Raw genomic sequence first — 17,418 nt, forward strand, 5'->3', positions numbered from 1 at the left:
GTGAGGCTGGTAACTTGGCACAGCCCATCCTTAAATTCAATTCACTTGTATGTCAATACATCACCTCCCTATTGTCATGGTCCTCTTTGAGAGCAAAGGACAAACAACAACAACAATATCATCTTATAGTCAGAAAAGGAGTCAGGTCAAAAAACCAAATACCACTCAGTGTCTTCCTTTTGGTATGGTGCTTGCAGAACTTTCACTCCTCGAATCTTTCCTGTCTTCTCCTTCCTTACCCCTTCCCTTTTCCTCTTCCTCCTTTTTTCTTCCCTTTCCTCCTTCCTTCTTCATCTCCACCTTCTTTTCTTCTTTCTTCTTTTTATTCAACTACTTCATCTTCATCCTCTCTCTCTCTCTCTCTCTCTCTCTCTGTATATATGTATGTGTGTGAGTATCTATGTCTCTCTCTTTCCCCCATCTCCCTCCAAAAAGAATCCATCTCTTCCCAGAAGCCAAACCAAGATGGTTTCAACCAATAAAAATGAAAGATGGACTCATGGTTTGAGGGGAAGAGAAAAAGAAAGAAATCCCAAGTTTTAATTCAAGTCTACCTTTAGGAGTTTAGCAAATGAGTGAAGAATATTTGGAGACACACATACATATATATATATATATATATATATATATATATATATTACTCTCATAAAACATTTGACCAAGTTATCTTCACTAACAAATCAAAAATTCAGTCCCACTCTATATATTCTGTGAGATATGAAAACTTCTTCAGAATTACCCCATTTAAAGAAACTCAGATGGCATTAATAATCAAAAACAGAAGATCAATAGAAAATAAACCTCTTACCTAAGCAAAACAAGTTTAGTGAAAAAATACCATTGAACAATGAAAGATCTTTATAAAGTTCATTATATAGGAAACTCTGGGGGGGGGAGATACATCTTAACAGATGGAGTGAAGCCAAGAAGATAAGCAAGACAACACCCTCAGTTTCTTGCCTTCATAGCCAATGTGAAACAAATGTTCTTTGATTTGTGCTTCCTTTTGAACTCTATTCTCTGGTTACTATTGCCCTACCTGCCTTCCCAGATACCTGTATTCTTTAAACTGCCTCTCTCTTTCCTTCTCCCTTTCTCATTGCAAAGTAGAAAAATTTCATAATTTGTCTCAAAATCTATCACTATCTAAATGAACTATTTCCTCTCCACATATGCCTAATTAGTCTATGGAAACTTGTGGAAGTGGTTAAGCTATTAAATAGGGAATTTAGCATTATCACCTATGAATTTTTAAAAAGTCCAAAATTTTGGAAAACAAAGGGAAAATAAATTGGTGGTCTTAAAATAAGATAAAATAAGATTCTTCAAAATTGGAGGGAAAAGGGGCATAGAGGACAGCTAGGTGGCATAATGGATAGAGCACTGGCCCTGGAGTCAGGAGTACCTGAGTTCAAAAACGACCTCAGACACTTAATAATTACCTAGCTGTGTGGCCTTGGGCAAGCCACTTAACCCCATTTGCCTTGCAAAAACCTAAAAAAAAATTGGAGGGGAAAAAAATGAATAACCATTCTTTCTTTCAAATTTCCAAGTGTTCCAATTTGAATTTGGTTTTAATCCACCTTCATCCACTGACATTAGTTTGGGGAAGAGAGAAGGAGGCAGGGGAGAACTGACCAAAGAAAGTTTTTTTTTTTTTCCTCCTGAAGAGCCTGTGGCTACTGAGAACATAAAAATTCCCCAAAGGTCATAATACATACTAAGAATTGCTGACATTTCCTGTCCTATTACGAATAGTTGGGGTGGAGAAGCACTTCCTTCCAAACAGTAAACTCTTCAACAAATTGGAGACTTGGCACCCAGCAAGAAAGAGCAACAGAGACAGAGGCCAGTTCCCCAGCAAGCTTTGCTGCCTGCCCAAGCTCATAGCACTGAGAGGTCTGGAGAACAGGAATGGTTTCGGGGTGAAAGGGAAGGGGTATGAAGAGAGGTTGAATTTGGGCAGAATCCAAAATGGTCTTTGGCTGCTGAAAACTTAGGAAAACATCACTGTCTCTAAAACCTACACAAGGATTTTTCAGGCATTTCCCGAAATTCAATGAAAGAAAATAAAGCTTGGGCAGATTCTTCCTAAGAAAAATAACACGTGTTCTGTAATCAACCCAGATCCCCCTCAAGCACCACAGAAACCAGCTGTCCATCCGGCAGAAAGAGCAGACCTCTTCTGTTTCCCAGTGAGATGACAAAATGCATGTCTAAACTTCAGAAGTTATTTCAATTGTAAGAATCAATTTCAAAATATGTCCTATTTGAGTGAAGTGAACAGATCCAAGAGAACATTGTATACAATAATAGTAACATTGTGTGATGATCAATTATGATTAGACTTAGCTCTTCTTAGAAAAACAGTGACCAAAGACACTTGAAAAAAACTTGTGATGGAAAAATGTCATTCACATCTGGAGAAAGAACTCTGGAGAATGAAAACAGATCAAAGCATATACTATTTTCACTTTTTTAATATGTCTTTTGTTTTTTTCTTTCTTGTAATTTTTCTTGTTCTGATTTTTCACAACATGACTAACATGAACATGTTTACTATGATTGTGCAAGTCTAATCTTTATCAAATTGCTTGCTGTCTTGGGGAGAAAGGGAAAAAATTTCAAAATATGAATGTTACTATCTATATGCAAGTGGAAAAATAAAATGTTATTAAAATTTTTAAAAATATATATAGTTAAACTTCATCAATTCAAACTGTTTAGATAGATCTTTTTTAAAAATATGGAGAACAATGATAAGCACAAAGTTGAGGGAGGAAGGGAGGGAAAGAGTTTAGAAGTCAAAATTTTAAACAATAATTATTAAAAATAATTGGGAGGAGAATTGTATTTTAAAAAAGAAAAGCTGCAAGTTATTTTTCAATACTTTTCAATGCAATAGGGCAATCAAAGGAATCAAAGAACTTAGGTGGCAATAGCCTTTTTTTGGTGTCATCAGTTATCTATGGATGTAGAACTGTTGGAAGAAATGTCAGACTGAATTTCTATAGGGATTGAGTTTCAGGATGATGACTGAGGGCCCTGAGGTAGAAATATTGCTATTCCTAAGGTTTTTGTGTTCAGGGTCCTATGCTTTCTCCATCAGAATCTAAGGGGAGATGATAGACAAGATGGTGGGGGTGATACTTAGACCTACCTGGCATATACTATCTCCTGTCAATCTCTTTCAAGGTCCCAGGGAAACATATCATATGTAAGATTAGAGTAAACACTTAGGTGTTTGTTCACATAGACTATTTGTACCTATTTGTAGAGCATTCCAAGCTAATATTGGCCTAATCAGTCACAATCAGACACACTGCAATTTGTCTCAAACATAGTAATGTCATTTTGGTTTTCTTCAACAATTAAGGACAAGAACCAACCATCTTGCTGTTTCAGCTAGATTGGCCTGCCTATCTCATGTATATAAATTGTTTGACTCTTGGTGGATAAGGCTGACCCTTTTACAGAACTTGCTTCTCCAAATGGTGTCTGCCAGATGGCTAAATGTATAGAGTATTGGGTTTAGGATTAGAAAGACCCGAGTTTAAATTCAGTGTAAAGATTTTTCCTAGTTGTGTGACCCTGTGTAAATCACATAACCTTTATCTGTCTCAGTTTCCCCATCTATAAAGCAGGAATAATAATAGTATCTACTTCACAAGGATGATTATGAAGATCAAAGGAGATTATTATTATAAAGTACTCAGCTAGATCTCAGTGATGTCATGATGATAATGATGATGGGGATGAGGGGGATAATGATAGGGGATAATAATGATGATGGCTTGAAGGCTGGTTTGGAAGGACTGGTGGTCTGGGAGGTCTTGCCACTCTCAGGATTCATGTGCCTATCTGACTTGTTAATGGTAGTCAGTAATTGTCACCGTCAGTGATAAGGAAATTGGACTTCCACTACCTCATTATGTCTCCTAAGCCTAAATATTCAACTTCTACCATTAACTCCTGGTTCTGCACTGTGTAGTCAAACAGTTTATACTTTCTTCCACCTGCAGACTTCAAGTCTTTTAAGGTTTCCTCTTCTCTAGGCTAAAGGGCACAGTGGATAGATCATTGGACATGGAGGAAGAATACCTGAATTTAAATTAGACCTCCAAGCTGTGTGACCCTAGGCAAGTTATTTAGCTTCTGTCTGCCTAAGTTTCCTCTTCTGTAAAATGGAGATACTAATAACACCTAACTCTCTTCTTGTTATGCAAATAATGAGATAATAAAAAAATAAAAAATGAATTAATACTCTTTTGCAAACCTTAAAGTGCTATATAAATACTAGCAATTATTATATGATATGGATCCAAATCCCTTCACTATTTTGATTTCCCTCCACTGGTAAATTTCTATGTACATCCTCAACTACTGTGTTCATAGCTCAACATAATAAATATTTCAGGTATAGTCACTCCAAGATAAAATACAGGAGAAATATCTTTCTTATTCCTAGAAATTTTATCTTTTGTAATGCAGCTAAAAAACAATATTAGCTTTTTTTCATTTCCTTCATTTCCACTATTAAGTCAATTGACCTTCCAGTCTACTAAGAGCCCCCAATCTTTTTCAGACTGATTTATAAATATAAGTACTCCTATTGAGTACTTGAAAATGGATTTATATTTAGAAATAAACAAAGCATTTCGCAAATTCTCCCATAATCTTATTAACAAGATGAAAAGATGTAGGCTATACACAATTAAATGAATTCATTCCAATTGAATAACCAGACTCAGAAAATATTCATTAGTGGCTCTTACCAGATCAGAAAATGAGAATGGTCCAGTTGTATGGGCTTGTTTCTCAGTTTAATGTTTTTATCAATAAATTGTATAAAGATGAAAGTCCATATTGTTTCAGATTAGGAGGTAATAGAGAACTGAGGTATCTAGATAGACACATTCCAAAATCAAAAAGATTTTAAGAGTCTAGAGCATTAAACTAAATCTAAGAAGATGAAATTTTAATAGGTATAAGTATTAAATCTTGAAATTGAGTTCAAAAATGTCAACTTCAAATCACTAGTATTTAAAATGAAAAGAGTGAATAAACCACTAATCAAGACAAAATTAAAATAGTTATGAAGAATTATTTTGCTCATTTATATACCATTAAATTTAACAATTTAAGTGAAATGAATATTTATAAAAAACATAAATTGTCTATATTATCAGAAGAGAAAACTGAATATCTGAATAGAATTATCTGATAAAAAGAAATTGAATAGGCTATAAATGAGTTCTTAAGGAAAAAGCACCAGGATCAGGGATTTACAAATGAATTCTATCAAACATTTTAAAATAAACTAATCCCAATAGGAAATAAATTATTTGAAATAACAGGCTAAAAAGAAATCTAACAAAATTCATTTATGAAAGAAATATGATACTTATACCTAAACCAGGAAAAGCAATATCAGAGAAAACTATAGACTGATTTCATTAATGAATAGTTGCGAAAATTTTTTTAAAAATAGTAACTAAAATATTACAATATATGTCAAAGGTTATAATACATTATGACCAAGTAGGATTTGTATCAAGAATTCAGGGATGGTTTAACATAAGGAAAAGTATTAACATAATTGATAATATCAGTGATAAAAGAAAAATTCATATGATTTTCTGAAGACACAGAAAAGGCTTGGGACTGTGCCCCCTTTGCCCCAAAAGCAGAGCTCAACTATCAAAATAAGTATAAAACAAAAACAAAAAGAGCTCTAACCTTAGAAAACTACTCTTCTGATAGGGACAATAAAAATACCATTTCAGAAGAGGAAAGAAATGACAAAATGCCTATAAGTGAACCTTCAAAGTGTTTATGAATTGGTCTCAAATTCAAAAAAGACTTCTTGGAAGAGTTCAAAAAGAAACCAAAGAGGAGAGGAAAGAGAAAAATTGAAAAAAGAAATGAAAGTCATGCAGAAGAATTATGAAAAATTAACTGAAGAAAACAATGCCTTCAAAAGTAATATTGATCAAGTGGAAGAATAAATCAACTTCTTTAAAAGTAAAATTGACCAACTGGAAAAGGAAATAAACTCTTCTAAAAGTAAAATTAATCAAATGGAAAAGGAAACACAAAAGCTAATAGAAGAAAAGAAAACCTAAAAATTAGAATTTGACAAATGGAAAACTAATGATTCTATGAGATACTAACAAACAAAACAAAAAGGGTAAAAAAAAATAGAAGAAAATGTAAAGTACATGTTGGGGGAAAAATGACTTCCTGGAAAATAGATCCAGGAAAGATAATTTTTTGAAATCCATAATCAGAAAAAGAGCCTGACAATATCTTGCAAGAAATCATCATGGACCTTGGCCCCGAAGTTCGGCGCCTCGGCCATGGGGGAACACGCCGGGTGCTGAGGCGGGAGCCGCAGCGGTGCCACCGGCTGGTGGGGGCCGTGCTGGATGAGGGGCCCATCACCCCCCACCGCCTCAAGAAGCGGGCATCCAGTGCCAGGACCAACATCACCCTGTCTGGGAAGAAACGCAGGAAGCTTTTGCTGCAGATCAGGCAGGCCCAGAAGGAGAAGGTTGCCATGGAGGTGGAAGCCTCCCCGAAGCCAGGCAGGACCATTGAGGCACAGCCTAGACGACAGAAGAAAAGGAAATCTGGAGTTATCCAGGATGTGGAGATGGAAGACCTGCAAGCTGACAGCTGAGCTCCCACAGCCTCAGAAGAGGCCATCCTTTCAGTTAGGACAAGAAGGCAGAGCCCCATACTGAAAGCTTCTTTTTTTTTTTTATTTTATTTTTGGAGGCAATTTAGGTTAAGCAACTTTCCCAGGGTCACAAAACTAGTAGGTATCTGAAGTTGGATTTGAACTCAGGTCCTCCTGACTCCAGAGCTGGTACTCTAACCACTTTAGCTGCTCTCCCCCTCCAATAGGTTGCTAAAGGGACCTGGCTCCCATCTTTCCCTCTCCTTACTTGCTGTCCCCTCCTATACTGAACCCCTGAGTCCATTATTTATGGGGAAGGGAAATGTCAGATAGGACTCCTCTACTTCCTGGGAAGGAAAAGGAGGCCAATGGTTCAGTAGTTGATAACAGTTTGTAATAATGTCGTTTGAATTCTGCTGTATAATAAAGTTGTTTCAGTTAAAAAAAATCATCATGGAAAACTGCTATAATATCCCAGAAAAAAAGAAGATAAAATTGTCCTTGAAAGAATCCATCATTTACCCCCAAAAAGAGATCCCAAAATAAAAGCTCCAAGGAATATTAAGGCCAAATTTCAGAATTCTCAACTAAGTAGAAAAACACTACAAGTAGCAAAAAGAATCAATTTAAATATCAGAGAGTCACAGTTAGAATTATACAGGATTAATCAACTTCAATAATCAGAGGGTCTAGAATATGATTTTCTGGAGGACAAAAGAGCTTAGAACACAAACAAGAATTAACTAACCTACAAAATTCAGCATATTCTTTCAAGACAAAAGGTAGATTTTCAATGAAATAGAGATCTTTCAAACTTACCTGATTTAAAAAAAAAAGCTAGAACTGAACAAAAAATTTGATCTGCAAATACAAGACTCAAGAGATATATGGATATATGTATGTATGTATGTATGTGTGTGTGTGTGTATGTAAATGGGAGGCAAAAATGTTAGGCAATAAGACCAAACTGTTTACATCCCTACACAGTAAGACAATATCTGTAACTCTTGAGAATGGTATTTTTTTAGGATAGTTGAAAGAAGCACAATTAAACAAAAGGCGTGACAATAAATTCACGATGGGATGGTACTTTAACTCATGAAAGTTGTATTTCTATTGGGACAGCTGGAGGGATTATACTTGAACAGAGGGAATGGATATAAAGTGATCATGATGTGATGATACTTATGACAGTTGAGCAGAATATTCTTTAACAGACAGTGTGGGAACAACATGCATAAAACAAGAGATGAATAAGAGAATTACATTGGGAAAAGAAAGCAGAGGCATTAGAGGACACATAACACCACAGGAAGAAGAACAAAGGACTTATATACAGTCAAAGGAAAGAAAGGAGAATGTTATATTGAAACTGTCAATAGATCTGACTTAAAGAGGGAATAACATTCATTCCCAATTAGGTTTAGATATTTAGCTACCCTAGAGGGAAGAAGGAGGGAGGCAGCAGTCAGAAGCAAAACACTGGTGAGTAGGGATAAGGAAAAAGGAGAAAGAAAAAAACAAATGGGGAAAGATAGGATGGAGGAAAATGCAGTTAGTAAACATAACTATGAATGTGAATGGGGTGTACTCTCCCATAAAATAAAAGTGGATAACAAAATGGATTAAAAACCAAAATCCTTCAATATAAGAAGTTTACAAGAAGTACATTTGAAATAGAAACATACACACAGGATAAAATAAAAGGATGGAGCAGAATATATTATGTAAAGTAAAGTAAGCAGGGATAGCAATTCTCATCTCAGACAAAGCAAAAGCAAAATTTGATCTGATTAAAAGGAAACTACATTTTCTAAAAAGGTACCATAGGCAATAAAGTAAAATCAATATTGAACATATGTGCACCAAATGGTATAGCATTCAAATTCTTAGAGGAGAAGCTAAATGAGCTATAGGAATACATAAAAAGCAAAACTGTATTAGTGGGGACCTCAGCCTCTCTCTCTTTCTCTCTCACTCTCAGAATTATATAAATCTAAACAAAAATAAACAAGATAGAAGTTAAGAAGATAAATGGAATTTTTAAAAAGTTAGATATTAAAAAAAAGCTAGCTATGATATTCCTCTGGAGAAAACTGAATAGGGATAGGAAGCTATTTAACTTCTTTTCTGTACTACATGGCATCTATACAAAAATTGACCACAAAACCTCAAAATCTAATTCCAAAAAGCAGAAATTTTAGATGCACTCTTTTAAGATCATGATGCAATAAAAGTTACATGTAATAAAGAATCATGGACAGATAGACAAAAAATTAATTGGAAACCAAATGACTTAATTTTAAGGAATGAATAGCTCAAAAAGCAAATCATAGAAACAATCAAAAATTTCATCCTAGACAATGACAATGATTAGCCCTCATACCAATAATTGTAGGATGCAGACAAAGCTGTTATTCAGGGAAATTTTAAATCTCTAAATGCTTACTTGAATAAAATAGAGAAAGAGATCATTGAATTGGATATGAACTTAAAAAGCTAGAGAAAGAACAAATTAAAACCCCCCAATTAAATCCCAGATTAGAAATTCTGAAAATCAAAGGAGAAACTAACAAAATTGGAAAAAAAACTATTGAACTAATAAATAAAAGAAAAATTATTGAAAAAAATCAATAAAATAGATAAACTAATTTACCCGTATCAAAAATTAAAAGAGGGGGCAGCTAGGTGGCATAGTAGATAAAGCACTGGCCCTGGAGTCAGGAGTACCTGGGTTCAAATCTGGTCTCAGACACTTAATAATTACCTAGCTGTGTGGCCTTGGGCAAGCCACTTAACCCTGTTTGCCTTGCCAAAAAAAAAAAAAAGAAAGAAAATTAAAAGAATAAACTCACCATCAATGAGGAAGAAATCAAAGTAATATGTTGGTGTTATTTTGCCCAATAGTACACCAATAAATTTGGCAATCTAAGTAAAATGGATGAATATTTGAAAACATATAAACTGCCCGATTAACAGAAGAGGAAATAAAATACTTAAATAACTATTTCAAAAAAAAATTGAACAAGCCATCAATAATCTCCCTAAGAAAAAAAAATTCTAAGGTCAGATGGATTTACAAGTGAATTGTACCAAACATTTAAAGAACAATTCCAATTCTATATAAATGATTTGAAAAAATAGGTGAAGTTCTACCAAATTCCTTTCATGTCAACAACATGGCACTGATACTAAACCAGAAAGAGCCAAAACAGACAAATAAAATTATAGAATAATCTCCCTAATGAATATTGATGTAGAAATTTTAAATAAAGTTTTATTTAGGGGAATTTTAAATAAATTTAAAATAAAACTTTAGCAAAGAGATTACAGCAAGTTATTACAAGTATAATACACTGGTAGGATTTATACCAGGTATGCAGGGATGGTTCAATAACAGGAAATCAATCAGCATAATTGACTTTATCAATAACAAAATTAACAGAAATCATGATTATCTCAATAAATGTTGTGAAAGTCTGACAAAATACAGGACCATTCCTATAAAAAACATTAGAGAGCACAGAAACAAATGGTGTTTTTCTTAAAATGATAAGTAGTATCTATCTAAAAGCATCAGCAAACATTTTTTGTAATGGTGATGAACTAGAAATGTTCCCAGTAAGATAAGAGGTGAAACAAGGATGCCCACTATCATCACTTTTACTCAATATCATATTAGAAATGTTAAGTTTTAGTAATAGGAATAGAAAAAGAAATTGAAGAATTTAGAGTAGGCAATGAGGAAACAAAACTCACTCTTTGCAGATGATATCATGTTATACTTAAAGAACCCTAGAAAATCAACTAAAAATACAAGAAACAATTAACAACTTTAGCGAAGTAGCAGAATTTAGCATCAACTCATATAACTTACCTGCATTACTTTATATTACCGACAAAACCCAACAGAAGAAATAAAATAAATTCCATTTAAAATAAGTGCAAATGTCATAAAATATTTGAGAATCTCCTACAACAAACTCAGAAACTAAATGAACACAATTATAAAACACTTTTCACAAAAATAAACAAATTGATCTAAACAACTGAGAAAATGTCAACCTCTGAGCTAACAATAAAAATGAAATTCTACCCAAATTAAATAACTTATTCAAATTTATACCACTCAATCTATCAAAAAATTACTTTACAGAATTAGAAAAAATATCAACAAAATTAATCTGAGAAACAAAAGATCTAGAATATAAAAGGAATTATTTAAAAATGAAAATGAAAGTGTTCTATGAGATCTAAAATTAAATTTTATATATTATGAAAAGTGACAGTAATCAAAACTGGCTACTGGCTAAAAAATAAAGATCAGTGGAATTGATTGGGTACAAAAAAAGAGTAGTAAATTACTATTATAAATCACTGATAAACTCAAAGACTCTAGTTTTTGGAATAAGAACTCACTATTTGAAAAAAACTGCTGGGGAAACTGTAAAAGAGTATGGCAAAAACTAAACCAATATCTCACATGCCAAGACAAGCTCAGAATAGGTACAGGATTTAGACATAAAGGGTTTTATCTTAAGCCAATTAGGAGAACAAGAAATAGTTTCCTTTAGATAGATGGAATGAGGAGAAGTTTGTGATCAAACAAGAGATAGAAAACATAATAAACTGCAAAATGGATAATTTTGAATAAATTAAATTTTAAAGTTTTTGCACAAATAAAACCAAAGGAAACCAAGATTAGAAGGAAAGAAAAAAACCTAGAAAACAATTTTCATGCCAAGTGTTTCCAATAAAGGACTCATTTCTAAAATATATAGAGAGCGGAGTCAAGTTTATAAGAATACAAGTCATTCCTCAAAGATAAATGGTCAAAGGATTTGAACAGGTAGCTTTCAGTTGAAGAAATTAAAGCTTATCTATAATCATATGAAAAAATACTTCAAAAGAACAACTTTGAGCGAATAAGTCATTTTGACTTTATAAATATCCAAATTAACTCAAAGGACCTTTGAAGGAAGACACTGTCTGTATGCAGAGAAAGAAATGATAAATAGAAGCATATATAAAATGATTTTACATACACATACATACATGTATTTATGTTTGTGTTTAATAGTAGCTACCCCTTGGGTAGGGAAAATGAGACAGGAAAGGTGGGGGGGAGAATAGAAATTTATAAGACAATTTTGCTATATATTTAAAAGGAATAGCAAGCTATACAAAATAGATTTACAGTTGCATGAGCATTTGCTATGGAAATTGTTTTATCTCATAAATTAAAAAATTTAAATAAAATTCAAAAAATCAACTTTAGGGTATGATTAAAGAAACATGGATAAACTGGTTCATCTGAAAAAAATCTAAGAGTTTTAATAGGATACAAGCTTAATAAGAGTTAGCAGAGTAATATTGCAGAATAGCATCTAAGATAAAGGAATTGATAATGTTCCTGTATTCTGCCTGCCCCAATTAAACTACATCTAAGTTATAATATTTATTTCTTGGTTCCAGATATTAGGAACAGCAGGAGGAAAGCAGGATGATGAATGACCATGAAGGTATCAGGTGGGGGAATGGCCATGAGATTCTATCATCTGAGGATTAATTAAAGGAATTGGAGTTCTACAATTGGAGCCCATTTTTTCTGCGTGTAGCTATTTGGAGGACATGTTAGTTGCCTTCAAATAAATAAAAGTGTGTCACGTTAAAGAAAGACTCAATTTGTTCTCCTTGCTCTATAGAGGAGAAAAAGTGGCAGAAGTTCCCAACAGGCTGATTAGACTTAATATATAAGGAATGATATAATGACAATTAAGTTCATCTCAAATTTTGATACACTGCCTTGGTTGGGAGAGGGTTTCCATTCACTGGAAATCTTCTCATCAAGCCAGATGACCACTTGTTGGTAGTCTGTACTGGAAAATGGATTAGATATTCCCTGGAATCCCTTAAAACTCTGAAGAAGAGAGAGAAGACACTTATGCCCAGTCAGAAAAAACAAAGACAAAGAAGAAGAAAAATGAAGTTTCTTTATGAACATGTCAGTCAAACTACAATCATTAAAAACAAAAGCCAGGGTTCTTGGCTCCAAGGGTACAATTGTGTATTATTTGAACAAATTTGCTTAGTATTGTGCCTACTCACTTCAGTAGCCCTAAGTCCCAAGAATGCTAAATTTAATTGAGTTAAATAACAACAGAATTCAAACCAAATAGTCTGGGCAAGAGACAGGAAAGGAAATGCATAGCAGATTTTCAAACAAATCTATGTCATTACATGATAATTAAGTGATGACAAAACAGTACTGTAAACAAGGAGTAGGAGAGAGGAATGGACAGAAAAAGAAAAATGAATTAGCAAAAGGAGAATCAAAGAAGCTAGAGAAAGCAACAACTCTGGGTAGAGGAAAGAGCACTGGACATGGAGGGGATCTGTTCAGTCCTTGCCCAAATCTGTCACAAAACTCTTTGTGTGAATTAATCTAAATAAATATTTCCCTTCTCTATGCTTCAATTTCTTCACTTTAAAATTAAGGTCATAGTATTTAGGGATCTTTATGATCTGTGATTGAATTCTTTCCCCTTCTTAGCTCATCTCCTGAAATTTCCTTCAATTACTCCTACTCTAATATATTAATGAGGCCCAGTGAAAGCTATATTGTTTGAAGGGAAGATAATTGCCCTTTATATGATAATAATAATAATAATAATAATAATAATAATAATAATAAATGCAATATAGGGAGAGGACCTTCCATAGGAGGAAGGGCAAGAAAGAAAGAAATCTACAGAAATGGGCTGTTATGTAAAGTATAGTCATAGAATATCATTCCTAGAAGATATCTCAGAAGTTATAAAAATCATATTATTAAACCCTTCCTTTTATAGATGGAGCTAAAGATGAGGTCTAGAGAGGGAGAGATATTTACTCAAGCTGAAATAGCAAATTAACATCAGAATCAGGACTTGATTCCTTAACTTCACTCTTTTCACTGGATTGTATATGCCCCTCAGAATGATATAAGAGTGATTCAGAATTACTGACCTGATAGCTGTTTTGATGTCTCTCATATAATTCAGTTTAGCATCATACTTGCAATATATTACTTGCCTAATAAATGCTTGCTGAGTTGACCTAGCAATGAGTCAATTTCTTTTGCCAGTAAGTATATTTTAGTAGCATGGTCTTCAGATCAAGGTTTGCAAAAATATCCAGGAAGCTCCACAGAAACAGAATTCACATAAATTCCTTTTACAGACTTGTTTTGTTCTGATAGAATACCAAATCATCACCTTCTCAATTCCTCCAAATACTCCAAAGTCATCTCTAAGCTAATTCATAATATCACATGTTAGCTTCAAGAAAACTGGAAGGATGGTGAATCCAGAATTCCATTCCTAAGATTATAAATTGTAACATTAGAATGGTCCTTAGAAATCATCTATTTCAGCCTATTCATTTTATAGATAGGGAAATTAAGGCACAAGGTAGAATTAAGATATCTAGAGTCATCTTATTCTGCTATAATTCTGGGGAGTTTGACATTTTAGTCAGCCAATCAGTTAAATAGTCACCATGTACCAGACCATGTGTAAAGAACTGGGGAAACAAAGAAAGTCAAAGCAAACAAAAGTTCTTGCTTTTTAAAAATTTTTATTTATTCTGTTTTCAATTTATGGGATAAGACAAGCATTTCCATAACACAGTCTAATTTTTGTTTAAAAAATGATTGCATTTTCATATGAGCAATTTACTGTTCATTTTAAAGCTAGCATGTAAATTTCCATTCCCCCCTTTCCTTTTTCTTCTCTTCTCTCTCCTCATTCTCACCCTTGAAATGGTTTCCACTGGATATAAATATGGAAATAAATGTGCTTATGTATGTATATATGTAAAATTATTCTATGTATACTTCTATTTATCAGTTTTACAGAGTTCATAAACTGATGGGGAAGACAACATGCAAACAATTGTATACAAACAAGATATACACAGGACAAATTGGGGATACTCTCAGAAGGAAAGCACAAAGATTAGGGAAGGCTGCGAAAAGTCTTACAGAAGTTGAGGTTTCAGATGGGCTTGAAGACAGTCAGAAAAGCAAGGGGGCAAAAATGAAAAGGGAGAGAATTCCAAACATGAGGAACAGGCTTTTGATACTGATGTGACAAAGGAAGAACCCAAAGGACATAACAACTAATTGGAAAAGTCGGGGGTGGGGTGAATTTAAAATGAATGAGCAGTCCAGGATGATACCTAGATTGTGAGCCTGGCTGACTGGAAAGATAGTGTACCTTGACAGTAATAAGAAGGTTAGGGAAAGGGGAAAGTTCAGATAGAAAGACAATTAAAATGTCTACAGGACATCAGCTTGAGATAACCAATAAGCAATTAAAAATGTGTCATGGGCACCTGGAAAAAAGAGAGCATCAAAGACTGCAGAGAGGTCAAAAAAAAAAAAAGGTAAAGATTTAAAAAAAACCCATTACATTTGATAATGAAGAGATTATTATTAACTTTGGAGAAAGCAGTTTCAACTGAATAATGAAGTGGGAAGAAAAACTGCAAAGAATTAAGAAGAGAGAATGAAACCTAATATAGACTGCCTTCTTAAGGATCACAGTCATAAAGTGACAGAGTGGAGATTAAAGAGGAGAAGGACATGGGAGGTCAGTGCAGTATCTTTGCCAAGAAAATCTCAAAAAGGATTATGAAGAGTCCAATTCGACTAAAAACAACTAAAGAACAACTACAAAAGGTTTGGAAAAGCCAGTTGTGAGTGAGATAGTGAATTGATTATGGAAGGATAAAAGGAATGCCTTGCTTCATTGAGGATCCAGGTGAGAGTATATACTAACATAAAACCTATCACCATATGTATATGCTAGACTAGTTATTACAGAAAATTTCCTTGCCTCCAGGTATAACAAAGAAAAAATTTTTGGCTATTTTCTTGTGTAACATTTGATAGTTTTCTATCTGTTAATATTTTACATTTCTAATGAAAACCCCAAATACTTCCACAGAATTTACTAAATCTCAGTAGTCTCAGTCTTTTAACATATGCATTTCATTTTATGAAGCATTCAATTAAACATTTAATCTTCCCAACTTTTATGTTCTTAACCTTTCATGATTGATTTTATACCTCCTATCTTTTATTCTGTTTTTTCTAATATTCTAAAAAATAAAAAATTCTCCCTGACTAATGAAAGATTTTTGCTATACTGACCAGACTTGGGAGTCTTTACTAGTCTTGTACAGTTGCATATTACCCTTAAAGTAAATGTTTGGCCATGAGATATTTCTTCAACCCCACCAGGAAAAAGAAGTAACTTTCACACAAATAATAAGTAAAAGCTAGGATTCAGCCCCAGGTTCTATGACTCCAGATCATTTCATGCTAATATTCCATTTCTTCTACCACGATTTGTTCAGCCAAGCCTTAATTGTTGAACTAGCTTCTATAATTATAAATAATGATGTGCTAGAAGATTTTGTCTTTTTTTCCCTTTAATTCAAGAATCATTTCTTTGTTTTGCATTTACTATTGCATCCTCTTCTGACGCCTGGTGACCTTCATCTCTTGAAAGCTATGCCTACAAGGCAAGTTCATGTCTGGGAGATTCTAACAAGTCATCAAGCGACTGGTAAACTGACTATGACTCTGTTGCTGGAGACCCAGAATATTGAAGAACAGAAAGACTTCATTACTAAAGGTCAGCAAACAGGGATTCAGATTTATTAAGAAAAAGTCACTCAGAAAAACTGCCTATGGAGAGGTCATGAACTTGGTTGGTGAAGGGCATCACCACTGCAGTGAGGAAGTAAGTAGAGTTAAGACATAATCCCAAATAAGTATAGTACAAAGTATAATATATCAAATGCAAAAGAGAGCTTCAGGGAAAATTCTATAAGAAACTTAATAAAGGAGAGATCACTACTAGGAAAGAGGCAGGATGAGATTAAGGAATAACTAGCAAATCCAGGTAAACTGGAAGGGGGAGAGTATATATAAAGGGGTAGTATAATCTAGGTAATGTAAACTGATACATAAAAAAGTTCTTTTGTCCATGCCACCTTTTATTCAGTTAGAATTTCAAAGCACTGAATTTCAGTGGTGGGTAAAATGAACTCTGATATAATATTACTCCTCTTGAAACTAAAGAATAAACTTGGAACCAGGATAGGGTAATAAGGACTTTTACCTGGGGTTGGAAGATGAAAAAAACCACCAATATTACTCATACTTCCTTAGTAGATAGAAACAACTGAATGTAATATCTGGTTGGGAAGAAAGATAGATAATAAGCTTTTGGATATGAACTTGTTCCCCCTGGCAGCAATATCCCAGTCAAATTTCTCCCCAGCCTGGCTCCAACCTTCTTCCTATGAGTCATTTATTTTATGTTTGGTATTTCTTTGGTGTGTGAAAATAAATTACCTGTGCCATATCTGATTCATGTTGTACATAGTATTGCATTGTTTTACTCTCTCTTTGGGGGGGAAGTCTAGATCTGAGCCAAAATATAAACTATAAGTAAAATCATAATGGGATCACCAAGTTATAATACAAATAAGTTTTTGTACCTTAACTCAGTAGGAGTGTTTGTCAACAACATAAGTAATTTCATTTTTTTAAGCCTTCATTTTATAATTGAGCTGTTTTGAGTAAGTTTTCTATAAATTGTTTTTCAATAAGATAAGCACCTTTGAGGTATTATTATGTAGTAAATGATGTGTAAATTCTTCTTTTTTTTTGTAGGCATTTG

The 17,418-nt window shown here is 33.6% G+C and overlaps 1 protein-coding gene and 1 long non-coding RNA gene across 2 annotated transcripts in view; one reads left to right on the forward strand and one right to left on the reverse strand.

Annotated features, from left to right (window-relative positions):
- LOC141504180 (uncharacterized) overlaps window positions 1-17,418 on the reverse strand; it is a 404,260-nt gene that overhangs the window by 253,527 nt on the left and 133,315 nt on the right. The gene's annotated exons all lie outside the window — the stretch shown is intronic.
- On the forward strand, window positions 6,326-6,741 carry LOC141498317 (uncharacterized protein C11orf98-like). Its single transcript, XM_074201403.1, has one exon. It carries the CDS (start codon window positions 6,326-6,328, stop codon window positions 6,680-6,682), a length of 357 nt encoding a protein of 118 aa, XP_074057504.1. The 3' UTR covers window positions 6,683-6,741.

The sequence above is a fragment of the Macrotis lagotis genome, chromosome 1, assembly GCF_037893015.1.
Source record: "Macrotis lagotis isolate mMagLag1 chromosome 1, bilby.v1.9.chrom.fasta, whole genome shotgun sequence".
Classification (NCBI taxonomy): domain Eukaryota; kingdom Metazoa; phylum Chordata; class Mammalia; order Peramelemorphia; family Peramelidae; genus Macrotis; species Macrotis lagotis.